Source organism: Poecile atricapillus, chromosome 17 (assembly GCF_030490865.1).
Source record: "Poecile atricapillus isolate bPoeAtr1 chromosome 17, bPoeAtr1.hap1, whole genome shotgun sequence".
In the NCBI taxonomy this organism is placed as follows: domain Eukaryota; kingdom Metazoa; phylum Chordata; class Aves; order Passeriformes; family Paridae; genus Poecile; species Poecile atricapillus.
In genome coordinates this window covers 5,904,682-5,917,733 of record NC_081265.1, presented here as the reverse complement: position 1 = coordinate 5,917,733, position 13,052 = coordinate 5,904,682, and the positions used below count along the sequence as shown (strand labels likewise).

Sequence of the window (13,052 nt, the reverse complement as noted above, 5' to 3'; positions counted from 1 at the left end):
GCTATAGACCTTTCATCCTTTGCTTAACAAGAACATGAGTAAGTTTGGGTGGGGGCGTTCTGGTTTTGCAGCCCTCCATCTTTAGAGGAGAAAGCTAAAGGTCAACCATAGAAGAGTGAAGGGCTGTCACACAGGGACAAACCCACAGATTCCTGACAATGGGAATTGGTAGAACACACAACACAGGTTGTTATAGGAGTCAATGGGTCTGTTCTGAGGGATCTCAGCAGAGCTGAGTGCCCTGTAAATGCTGTGCCTTGCCTGTACTAACCTTTGTTTGGTCTGTCTCTCTTATCTGGCAACTCCTCTCCTCCCCAACCCTTCTGCGCTCTGATACAGATGGCTATAAGGAACGACTCTCTGGATAGCAAGGAGAATCTCCACACCGAGGTGAGTGAACTTTCTGACCCAAATGTTCCCACTGTGCCCAAGGAGGAGTCACCAGTGGCTCTGATGCCCTCAGAAGTGAATGAGTTGGCTGCCTGGAGTCGGGCGAGCGTCCACACGCAGCAGCATTCCCACAATCAGTATAATATTTCAAAGCAGGCACCAGCATCGTGTGCTTGTGCAGACTCGTATCAGGAGACCCCTGAAGATTCAATGGACCAAGAAGTGTCTGAAATAAACAGCTCCTCAGAGCCTTTCACTTCAGAAACTTGCACAGCCTCGAGTGCCTGTTCAGAGGGTCAGCCTCTCACATCTAAGAGGAACATGGGCAATACCGGCAACGTGGTACTGAAGGACCTGAAGAAATACCACAGTGTAGACACCCAGGGTCTGCTAAAAAAACCACCCTCTTGGTTAGATGATCAAAGGAGACATTCCATAGAGATTTGTTCCATAGAAAACAGCCCTCAGCACCATTCCACATCCAGCTCCTCTGGCTTTATAAGTCAGGTGGTCAGTGAAATGGAATGCTTGCAAGGTACACGGCAGAAGAAGAAACTGAGCCCTCCCTGTATATCTATAGATCCACCTGATGGGCAGAGTTTGGTACCTAGGGGACCCCACAGCATCTCACCTGCCAGTGGAAACGTTTTCTTGAGGAGGCGTGCTCCATCCTGTGAGTCCAAGGATTCGATGGATATAGGGGATTCACTGCTTCCAGACACTATGTCAACATCTCCTACCCCAAAGAAAGACTTGTTGACACTTCCTAGCTTTTCCTTTGATCAAACGGAAATGGACCCCTGAGTTACTTTTCTGTTGGTGCCAAATGTCTTCTTCCTTTCATGTAATAGAAAAAAAAAAAATTTAAAAAAACTCTGTACTCCAAAATGGCACTGGGTAAAAAATTTCCAAAGAAAGATTAAAGAACCAGCTGGTTAAAAGAGTGGTTAACCTATATCACGCTTACTTAAGCATATGTTCTGCTTAGGTAAAAGCAATACAATGTGCAGAATCTATATGTATATTATATTTTATTAAATTAATTGAATCTAGTATTGCAGAATGTAGTACATTTTGTGACTAAAGACTCATTTAATTTTCTTCTATTTTAATGTGTCTCGGAATATTTCTGAGATAAAGTTGGTTTTTACAAATATTTTAACCTAAAAAAAAAATATATATTTAATCCCTTCTCTTTTTTTGTTTTGTTTTGTTTGGGTTTAATTTTGTTTTGCAAAGCACAAAATGTAGCCAATTAGTGCATTACAGAGGAAATGTATCCCACAGTCAGCAGTAAATAAGGATTATTTAATGTAATTTATTTTTCCCCTTGGACTTCAATGATATTCTGGGAAAACGATTGTTTGTGTAGTACAGAAATGCAGTGACAATTTTTTAACAAAATATTCCAATCTTGCATAAAATTGATATTCAGAGTGTGAAAGCAAGTGCTCAGACCCAGGAAGGTCCAACATAGTCTGAAGATGGTGAAGGCAGAGCCATTTAACAGTATAAGATACTGAATTATGAAAGGATGTTATAGATCATCCACTGGCAAATCACAAAATCATGCCAATGATTAATTTTCATATATTCCTAGGAAACAGGCAACAAAGGCCTGTAGTCACTTCTGAGATGTTTTTGCAGTGTCTCCAGGATGGACTTTTTATTTTGCTGAGTTTTACACCTCCCTGATCTCTCTGTTTTCAGTGGAGCTCCTCCTCTATGCACGCTGTGGAAAGGAGAGTGAGGTCAAGTTTAGGACTTGCAGTGGATGAAATTGGGGCACACAGGGCACAGCAATGGGCTTAAGCACATGCCCAAAGTTGAGCTCTCGCCTAGAGTGCCTGGAGGTTGATCATATTAAAGTAATTATTGAAAATTAAAATCATATGCTCATGTTCTACTGAATCAAGGCACTTCTGCGAGTTATTTTATAGATTACATGGAAGAAAGTCTGCAGGTACTGAAATGACTGCTGATCTTCAGTAAAATAGCCAGGTATTTTGCTATCACTGCTAGAGTTAATTTACATGACCCTGACTGCAATTTTATTTCCAATTTATCAATAGCCTTAAGCAACAACATGATGATACAAAGTGGATAAACCCAGAATTCATGTCCTTAGTTTATTACATCAATCATCTCAAAAATTACCTGTTTACTCCTGTGCTAATGCACTCTGCCAAAAACAGTCTGTAAAAGTGGAGAGCACAGCCTGAAAAACACATGAGATTAGTCCCATTCGACACCTCACCCCCCTCACATGACTGATGAAAGCCAGACATTAACTCCACTCCAATTCCATTAAATCACATTAAGATGTAGGCTAAATTAGACTGCAGGCATGCTTTGAAGTGTGCCAATAGTCACAGGTTTGAAACCAAGTCTACAGATCGTGCCTCTGAACCAGCACAGGCAGGAGAAGGATTTGTGCTAATTCTGTCAGTTGGGAGTTTGTAACTTTTTGGGAACTACTGATCTTTTCAAACTACAACATGCTGATGTACAGCCTTTTATCCACTCAGAGATTAGGTTGTTTCCACCACGTGTATCTGCATTAGCTTGGAGTGTACACACAAAGAGAAGATGCTGTTCATACCCCACAGCCTATGTGAGGTCTTAAACCCCTTCATTCTCACTTGAGGATGTTTACTCCATAAACAATACCTGCTGATTTACATGTCCAGGAGAAATGTAAGGGCTTTCAGCAGGAATTCAGGCAATCAGTGTATTTGAAGTAGGGGGATTAACATTCTGTACTATTTACTGCAGTTAGATTAATTCTTGGCTGGGACATTTTTCCCCTCCTCATCACAGGCCCATACTGAGCCCACTCTCTTTGATATGCCAGCCCAAATCCAGAGTTAAGCCTGTCTAAAGCAAAGATTTGAAACAAACCTTTCATCAGTTCTTCCCCCAGATCGTATTTAAGGAAATAATAAAATTACAGTGCATTAAGCCTGAGAAATATTCTTAATCTCTTTTTGGTTTTACACCCATAATGAGCCCTAGTGTTTCCTTTTATATGTGCTAAATAGTTTGGGAAACTAGCTAGGCCACTAAAATTGCCACCCCTGGTTCCTTAACGATTAGGATTGTGTTCACATAGCTAGAATGATACTACTCTCCAGATCCTTCCTGACAAAAAAACCCATGGAACATTTTAGCTTGAAATCATGGCACAAAACAGTGATGTGATATTAATCCAAATGCTCAACTCCAAATGTAACAGAAAGCTTAAAGGCTCTTCTATTTTAACATTGGGGTTTTGCCTACTGATGAGGTGTGTGGAAATAATAAAAAGTTCACATCATATATGCATATTAAGTAAAGAGTAACCAATAAAAGATACTCTATGATGATGCTTTCAGGAAAAGAAATCCATGTAAAATAGATTGTTTTCTAAACCAGATGAGTTTTTTCTAGATGCCCTTTTGAAAGACAAATGTACTGCAGCGCGTGCAATAATACTCAAATCATTTTAAATACCTGCAGGGGGGTTTTATAGAATGTGACTTTTTTAAACAAAATGTACAAAATCCACAGGAATTCTGTAGAATGGTTATGTTGATAGAATTTTTTTATATTTTTGTAGAAATCTATAGAGAAATTGTTAAAAGTCTGCGTAGCGTCTTATCTACAAATTTCTTTTCATAAACCTGGAGCCAGGCCTGCTCTCTTACAGCACCTAGAGCGTAGTTTCATAGCCTAGATCCAGGCTGTGTTCAGGAGTCAGCAGCTAAGCTCAAGTTCCACAATATTGCAGTGCTATTACTGCCCAAGAACTGTACCCACATAAAACAGCTCCCCCCAAAGCTCAGCCCCTGTCCATGGCGAAGCAGTTGCATGGCTCTCCAGCTCATTCAAGCACACCAGCACTTTACTACTGTGGATTTACTGTATGCAGGTGGGAGGAGGATATTTTATTATTGCCAGTCTGACACAATGGAAAAGAGATTGCAGACTTGACTGGAAAAAACACAAATTCCATTCTCGCAGCCCCTCGCACGTGGAAGTGATTTTTCATAACTTGGTTAGAGGTTTTACTGTAGATATTTTGGAGGAGGGCGAAGAAAACACTGTTTTTTACTTCTGTGGATTGCAATCAGCACTATGTGTGTTCAAGGAGAAAATAAAAAAAAAACAAGGGAAAAAAGGAAACAAAAAGCATTATCACTGTAAATTAGGCTATGCCCCAGTCTCCCCTTTTCTGCCCCTTTGGCTATAATAACCCATGTACACTATTACACAAAGTGACTAGAGTAGGCACAGTACCATTGCAATGTCCGTAACAACCTAGTATATATGATAGAACTTTGTATTTAATAGTTAATATATTGTTATACTGTATCAGTTATATAGGCCAAAACGAGGTCTTTTGGTCCAGGCAACACAAGGTGGTACTCATGGGGAAAATTGGATTCAAATGTTCCCTTTTTCTTTTTTTTTAGAAAAAAAAAAAAAAAAGACAAAAAACAAGTGTAAATCTTTACAACTGACGAAAACAAATGTGTCCTATTAAAAGATTTTGAAAAGAAAAACAACAGTGCATTTTCCTTTTTTTATTGTTGTTGCTGATGATAGTAAGTATCACTCCAGACAGTCAAGTCTTTGGTCATGTTTTAATTCTGAACATTTGGAGAAGGTATCAGGTAGCATTTGGAGAAGTTACCAGATAGCAGCAGGAGGCTGGAAGGAAGATTGGGAAATGACAGCCCTTTGTGGAGCAGTTTGATGTGGCCTCAAGCAGATGTGATCCTGGACACTGGCCAGGGTGTGCAGAGTGACCAGCAGGACCATCAGCTGTGCCCTTGTGGATCCCCCTGCCCTGGCAGGAGCAGCTCTGCGATGTGTGAGGCTTGAGGATGTCAGGACTGCAGCAGAGAGACCTGCAGCCACCCAGGAGAAAGGACTGAGGAAAAAGGGCAGATCTGATCTGATTGTGAAGAGGAAGATGCTGGACTTTTCCACTCATTCACATCTTTGAGATTTCCAGCCTAAAATCCAGCAGTGTCTCCTGCTGTCATTTAACTCCTTGCAGAGCAGGAATTGGTGGGCAGGGCGCTGAAGGGCAGCAGGAGCTCAGAGCTCAGGTACTGCTTAGGTACCACCAGAAACATTTCATAGAATGGTTTGAGTCGGGAGGGACCTTAAAGCTCATCCAGTCCCACACCCTGCCATGGGCAGGGACACCTTCCACTGTCCCAGGCTGCTCCAAGCCCCATCCAGCCCGGCCTTGGACACTTCCAGGGATCCAGGGGCAGCTGCAGCTTCCCTGAGCAACTCATGCCAGGGCCTCACCACCCTCACAGGGAAGAATTTCTGTCTAACCTAAACCTGCCCTCCCTCTGTTTGAAGCCATTCCCCCTTTTGTGCTGTCACTACAGGACCTTGTTAAAAGGCTCTTCAGGGGTTTTTGGTGAACGACCTGTGTAGTTCCTTACATTAAATCTCTTCCCTGGGGAGCAGCCACTGGAAGGAAGAACCAGACACTGGGTGCAGCCCTGCTCCTCGCTGCCTGGAATGATCTCATTGCTCTGCAGGAGGAGGGACCCTAAATTGACACCCAGAGCAGTTGTGTTGTCTAGAGGATGTTTTGATAAAGTAATCTCTCAGTAGAAAACAGCAGGAAGTCCTTAAACAGAGGGGAAATGTGGATCTGTTCAAAATCCCGTGCAAATCCACTCCAATTGAGCTTTGTAATGTGTCTGTGTTGTCCAGGCTGCAGGGCCAACCCCACCAGGCTGGAACCACTGAAATGCCTTCCCAGCCCTCTGAGCCTGGAGGATCCACAGGGCATTAAGGGAAGCTGGGCTGAGCCAAGGGAGCAGAGCTTCTCACAGGCTCAAGCACTTCACACCTCTGCTCTCAGGTGAGTTCAGTTCCTTATGGGCAACAACAAATCATCCCCTTTCCAACGCTGGGGTTCAGAGGAGCTTGTGAGAGGGCTCGTTTCTCTTCACTGTTTTGGGAGTGTTCCTGTATGAAGCTCTCCTGCTGAGTTTTGCTGTGGTTTTTCCAAAGGCTCCAACCCAGGCTGGCTGCTAATGGGTGTGTTCTCTCAATTTCCTGAGTGTGGCCATGGCGCTTTGTTATTCCATTTCTTGAGTAATTTGAATGCTCCATGGAACCAGGTTGCTTTCTATGTAATGGTAACCATGCCTGGGGAAGCAGCACTTTGAACCTTATTTATTGGTTCAGAGAGGTGGCCATGCACTTCAGCAGAGCAGTATCCCACTGTGCACACCTCATCCCTCAGCCACAGCTCTGCTAAGCCCTTCAAGATAAGAAATAGGAAAGGCTTCTTGGTGCCTTCTGTGTTTCAGGTGCTCCAGAGATACAAACTGGGACACAAAAAACACATCTAAAATGCGACCTGCACTAGAATCCCCCCAAACCGAGGTAGGGAAAAACCAGTTTAAAGAGATGGCTCCCTTTATCCCCACCAGCACCGTGTAAGGGAGCCGCTGTGACCAGCTGACAGAAGCGAGGATCGTGCAGGTCAAAGGGTTAAAGGCAGGGGGGTTTTGGGGGTACCGAGCCCCCTGTCCGGGGTGGGGATGCTCCGGTGCCGGCGGTGTCCCACGGGCACGGCGGCAGCGCCGGGCGCGCTCCAAGCGCGGCGTTCTGCTCCCACCTAGTGGGCACAGGACAGGGCCAGCTGCCCCCCTTAGCGGGGCTGGGGACCCCCTGTGACCGGGGAGAAGGCTCACCAGGACCTTCTGCTGACCGTCAGGTGCTGGGCTCCCGGCTGGATGCTGCAGAAACACCGCAGGATCAGTGTGTCTGCGTTTGGCATCACAGAACCGCTCAGGGTGGAAAAGCCCTCTTCTGAGAGGCTGAGACATCACTGACTGACACTAACAGCACTGCCAATGCCACCACTGAACTGTGTCCCCAGGTGCCACATCTCCGTGTCTTTCAGATGCCTCCAAGGGTTGTGACTCCACCACTTTTCCTGTTCCAGTGCTTTAGCACCCTTTCAGTGACAGTGTCTTACCTAAGATTCAATCTAAACTTCCCTGCCACAAGTTGAGGCCATTTTCTCTCGTTCTTTTGCTGGTTTCCAGAAGGTACTGACCCCCACCTGGCTGCACCCCCCTGTCAGGGAGCTGTAAAGAGTGAAAATGTTCCTCCTGAACCTCCTTTTCTCCAGGCTGAGCCCCCCCAGCTCCTTCAGCTGCTCACCAGACTTGTGCTCCAGATACTTCCCCAGCTCTGTTCCCTTCTCTGGACGCCTTCCAGCCCCACAATGTTTTTCATGTAGTGAGAGGCCCAAAACTAACCCCAGAATTCGAGGTGTGGCCTCACCAGCACTCAGTACCGGGGTGTGGTCACTGCCATGGTTCTGCTAGCCACACTATTGCTCACACAAGCTAGATCTGATCTTCTTGGCCAAATAGTTTTAATTCTGAGGGGATTTTCAACCACTGAATTTATAAAAATCCCAATTATGGGAGGAGGAGAGGAAGGATTTCTCCCACTGTGGCAGAGCCCTGTGTGCTTGGTGCTGTGTGAGCTGCTCAAAACCATCCTGCCCCTCACACCCACCAGCACCGCTGCTCCCTGGCTGCTTGTGCAAAACCCAGGGAGACAACCACCCATCCTGGGGCTCTCTGGCATCTCAGAGGCTGTGGCAGCATCCAAGAGGTGTGCTTGTCCCTTCACATACTTTTAAACACGTGTACAGCACAGCATAGGGTGCCCTGCAGAGCTGTGCACTCGCAGCAGCTCCAATCCATGCACAGCCTGTGAGCTCCAGAGCTCTGTGGAACCTCTGCTCAGCCCAGCGTGGGAGGAGGATCAATCCAGTCCTGTGCCATCACAAAGGGTTTGAGGTTTCACCGGGTGCAGGCTGAGTGCCTGTCACTAGATGACAATGCCACAAAGTGCCAAGTTCTGCTGGCAGGTTTATGAGCTCAGGCTGCACCTGAGGTTCCCAAAACCTGCTGTTCCTGTTCGCTTTGGTGTGGTCATCAGTGAAAGCCTTGCTGGTATTTTCATGATTGAGGATGATTGGATCTTAAGTTGGTTTTTACATGTTGTATTCAGTGCTTTAGTTACGTTTAAACCACACTATTATAACCTTGCAGCATCCTCTGGCATTTTCTATTATTGCTTGAGTCCCTGGATGCCATAATTGGCAAGTTTTCAGAGGTCCTGAATAGATTATCTTTCTGTATCTATGAAATACATTAAATGATGCAGCCAAAGACCCCAGCAGCTCCAGCTGGGAACTGGAAAGGATGGTTAAACCACTTAATGGCTTACTGTGCTAACAGTTATTTTGTGAAACAGAAAGCAGAATCCAGCTGTTTTGGGGGAAACCAAGAAGAAGTGAGCATAGGAGTCATTCTACAAAGAATATACACTGAAGTGGACAGCATGTGCCATGCTGACACCTGCAAAGGCAGCACAGGACTGCTCTGCCACATGCCAGCAGCTCAGTGTGGCCAAGAGCTTGCAATAACTCCATGTTTGTTCAAACAAAGCAGGACCAGGTGTTTGTATTTATGCAACAACAGTGTGCCCATTTTGTGGTGAAATCCCAAACAGCTCCAGCCCATTAAAAGTAGGAGGAGTTTTGGGGTGGCTGAGTTGGTGGGGGAGAGCATAAACCATGATGATTGTGTCAGGGGCTGAAGTTTGGGCCTTAGCTCCAGAAGGCCCAAGTGGTGTGTGCTGTTGGTCTGTGGCTGTTTGTCCATCACTCTGAGCTTCACCTGCAGCCAAGCCACCCACAAGGCAGGGTGTGATACACCTGCCATGGCTTCTGCCAACCTCTGTAGGTGCCTGAAAGCATGTCTGTGGGATTATCTAGCAGGTGAGAGAGATGCCCAGTGCATTTAAAATCACAGCTGGAACAGCTCCAGGATCACTTTGGGGTGATCTTGGCGCTTCTCAGCATGTGTAGATTCTTCTACTGTTTGTTGCTCTTAGTATGAAGTGCAGGAGCACTCGTGGAATGGGGCAGGTTGGTATTACACAGAGTGTCCTGGAGGAGTCATACAAACACCATTTTCTCCTTTCACAGAGATGTGATGAATTAGGTGGATCCCACCTCAGCCTTACAGTACAGCTCCAGGCCAAATGGAGTGTGGACCCAAGATCCCTGTGCTGGCTTCCCAGGGAACTGCCACCTCTGAACTTCCAGTTAGGGAATCTTCCACTCCTACAAAGCCATTTATCTGATATGTGTCCAAAAACAGTGCAGTGAGTAAAAACTGGGGCTGCAAATTCCCAGCCCACTCCCTCATCTCTTTTATCATGGGACATCTAAACTGCTCATTGCATGTTCCAGAAATGAGGAAATTAAATCATTTTGTGCAAGAAGGGGGATGTACGTATTTGCAACAGCACTGAGAAGAAGAAATCCCAAGTCTCCTGCTACTCATTCTGTGTTAACTTTAAGCAGAGTTTGTTCCCATCCTATGTGTGTTAAAATAAGGCGTGCCCCCCTTTTTTATAAAGTTAATTTATAGGGCCTTGCTGTAAATGCACCTTCTTTGGCAGGCTCTTTTTCTTAGCATCTGTAAAATGTGACACCTCTGTGGGTCTTGGAAAGAAAGCTGAGCTTTTTGCTGTTCCAAGCAGAGAAAGAAGGTGATATTTATAGTCAAGTAACGCTAAAACTGTGACTTTCAGAGCTGCACATGCTCAAGACATCCCCAACCCTTAGTTCTGAATGTGCTTCTTTATACAGATCTCTTTAGGAGTCAGCCACACTTCATCCTGCTGTTAATGCTTTGAGAGTTAGCATGAGGTGTGACATGGAAGGCAGCCTGCCTCATACCTGGCACTGTGCTTACACAAACAGCTTCTCGCTCAGGTTACCTCCTGTCCTGCCCCACTCAATCGCTCCAGTTGCTATCTAGGCTCTCCTGCATGGCCTGGGTGTGCCTGAAGGTGCTTCCTGATTGCTCTGACTTGACCTGCTCAAGGTGTTAGTAGGTGAAAAGTCCCTTATTGTGCAGCTGGTGTGAAAAAGAAGATTGAAATACAATATTGCTGAATGGATACAGGCCAGATCTTGCCACTCCCCAGCATAAAGACATAAAATGTTTGGTGAGAGGAAGTGAGTTCATGACTCCCTGACATTTGCACCAAAGGTGCCATTTCATTTTCCTGCAGAGCCAGCCTGCATTTGAGGGAACATCACAGGAGTAACAACATGTTCTAGGTACCTCCATCTCCGTTCCCATCATTAAAAAGTGAGCTGCCCATGATAGTGCTTCAGGCTCTGCTTTGCGCCAGTGTCAGCAGATTCCTTTACCATAGCCCTTCCCAGGAGATTTTAAGCTTCCCCCTCCATCTTGTCTGTCTGAGAAGTTAATTCCTCCTTAATTCCTGCCTTTAATTTTTCCCTCTGCCTGTCTGCTTTGCCAGACAGCATATGGAAGTCAGTGCAAAGCCAGTGCAAGTCACAGTGTCTGCTGGGAGGTCCAGGCTGCCCAGTGGCTTCCATCATGCTCAGGAGGGCTGCAGGGGGAGCCACTCATCACTACTGACAGCAGAAGCTGCCCCACCATTAATTAGGAACATAAAACAAGTAGCAGAATTATTTAGGGCTCCTTATTTAGAGTCTTGTGAGACCAAGGGAAATACCCTAATTCAGGACTTTCCTCTATGGATATGGTAGAAAAAATATGAGGTTCAACAGAACCACCAAAATCAATAATTCAATCAGGAATTAATTCACATGTCAATTGCACTGTGCAGCACACTGCTAGAGTAAACCTCTCCCTTCCTGTACACGCAGCCTACAGTAGCTGTTTGTGAGGTGCCTCTGTATGTCAGAGCTGGTCTTAATTTTGAGCACATTCTCAAACTGCACCCTATCCTGCTCCTTGGTGCAGGAAACCCAGTGGAGCATGTCCATGTGTCAGGAGACATGAAATTCTCAGCACTTCTCTCAGAGCAGCTGCTCTCAGAGGTTGTTGCAGGAGAGGAGACGTAAAGAGCCATAAAAAGGTAACTCCCAGCTATTTCTGAGTTTTCTTAAAACTTTTATTGCAGTACAATTCCACGGAACAGAAGTTTTACAGTAAGACTTGCGAGGCCAACCCCCTGTGTCCTCAGATCTCATTCACCCAGTTGGCAAAGGTTTCTCTGGTGTTTCCTCCAGAGGGTTGCAATGTGATTGTGTTGATTAACCTGGCTCAGGCTGACATTTCAGATCTTGCAGGCAATCACCTGAGAACCTTATCTTGGGCAAGAGCTTATCTTCCCAAACTAATGAGAACAGCACACTTTCAGGTTATAGTAAATGTCTAAAGCAAATTCTTAGCAGTCCTCATTTCTCTGATAGTACTTTGGGTGGGAAACAGTCACAGTATCTCCATAAAAGATTAACAGAATATTTTTTCTTTAGGGATGACATATTTTTGGGACACAGTAGCACTGCCCTTCTCTGAGGCACTGGAACAGGTTGCCCAGAGAAGCTGTGGATGCCCCATCCCTGGAAGTGTTCAGGACCAGGGGCCCTGAGCAGCCTGATCAAGTGGGTTGCGTCACCTGCCCATGGAAGGGAGTTGGAGCTTTAATCTCCCTTCCAACTCAAACCATTCTGTGATTCTCCGATTCTCTGATTTATTATTCTATTCTACTCTACTCCTTTTTGTTCTGGTGAGCATTTTAGACCACATCCTTCTGAGAGTTCCACATGCTACAGAAGGAAAGAAACTCAGACTCTTAAAATATTGAAGTAGATTTGTGGCAGCAGGGTTACTTTGTGTGAGATGATAATTGAACCAGATGCTGCAGCAAGTGGCTGAACAAACAGCAGGTGTTGGAAGGTCAATAATACTGTAGAAGTCCTACCAAATAAGAAAGCAAACAGTGTTTCTGCATCACGGGGAGGTGAAATCCAGATTGTGTCCAAGGTGCTACACTATGAAACCTGTTAATTACATATAATCACGAAAATATATTGACTGAAGGCTTTTGAGAATCCAAGGATCCATGCCATGGGTTTAATCACGGGTCTACAACAGAAGAAATCAGCATCAAGGAAGAGACTGTAGATGGATGGAGAAGCAATACGATGCCAAGTCCTGCTGGGGAAATCACAATCCACAGCACTCTGAAGGGGAGACAAGCAGCCTCTCCACGATGTTAACATTAACCTGAGTGCTCTGGATGGATGCACACGGTCAGCCCAAAGCCAGCAAGGGGCCCAGCTTTGCGCACTCCTAAGCACACACTTCACTTGAATCAGAGAACGATGTGGGTTGGAAAGGATCTTAAAATCGTGTCATTCCAACCCTCTGCCATGGGCAGAGATGCCACTCAGCAGAACAAGTTGCTCAGGGCCCTGTCCAGCCTGGCTTTGAACACTTCCAGGGATGGCAGTTTCCACAGCTTCTTCTTGACAAGCGAGTACCACCAAAGCCCCCCATCCACGAGCAGGGGTGTGGCTGTCCCCGCAGGCCACACTGAGCTGCCCGGGCTGGGATGGCAGCCACGGGGTGAGGTGCCTGGGCTCAGGAGGAGAGGAAATGCAGCCCCCCCTGGAAGCCGACTCCGCCACCGCCCAGGACAAACCCTGTCCCGTGTGCCGTGTCCCGAGCGGGCCCGGTGCAGGCTCCTCCCGCCGCCCGCAGGGAAGGTGGGATGGGGCGCGCCGGCCCCGCCGCCCCCGCCCCCGGCCCGCCCGGCAG

At 46.1% G+C, this 13,052-nt stretch overlaps 1 protein-coding gene across 1 annotated transcript in view; it reads left to right on the top strand.

Annotated features, from left to right (window-relative positions):
• CACNA1G (calcium voltage-gated channel subunit alpha1 G) overlaps positions 1-1,429 on the top strand; it is a 142,052-nt gene extending 140,623 nt beyond the window's left edge. The window contains exons 36-37 of the mRNA XM_058852357.1: positions 340-390; positions 547-1,429. Of these exons, the coding sequence (XP_058708340.1) occupies positions 340-390; positions 547-1,194 (699 nt within the window). The 3' untranslated portion in view covers positions 1,195-1,429. The remainder of the gene's footprint in view (positions 1-339; positions 391-546) is intronic.
• Positions 1,430-13,052: the final 11,623 nt, after the last annotated feature.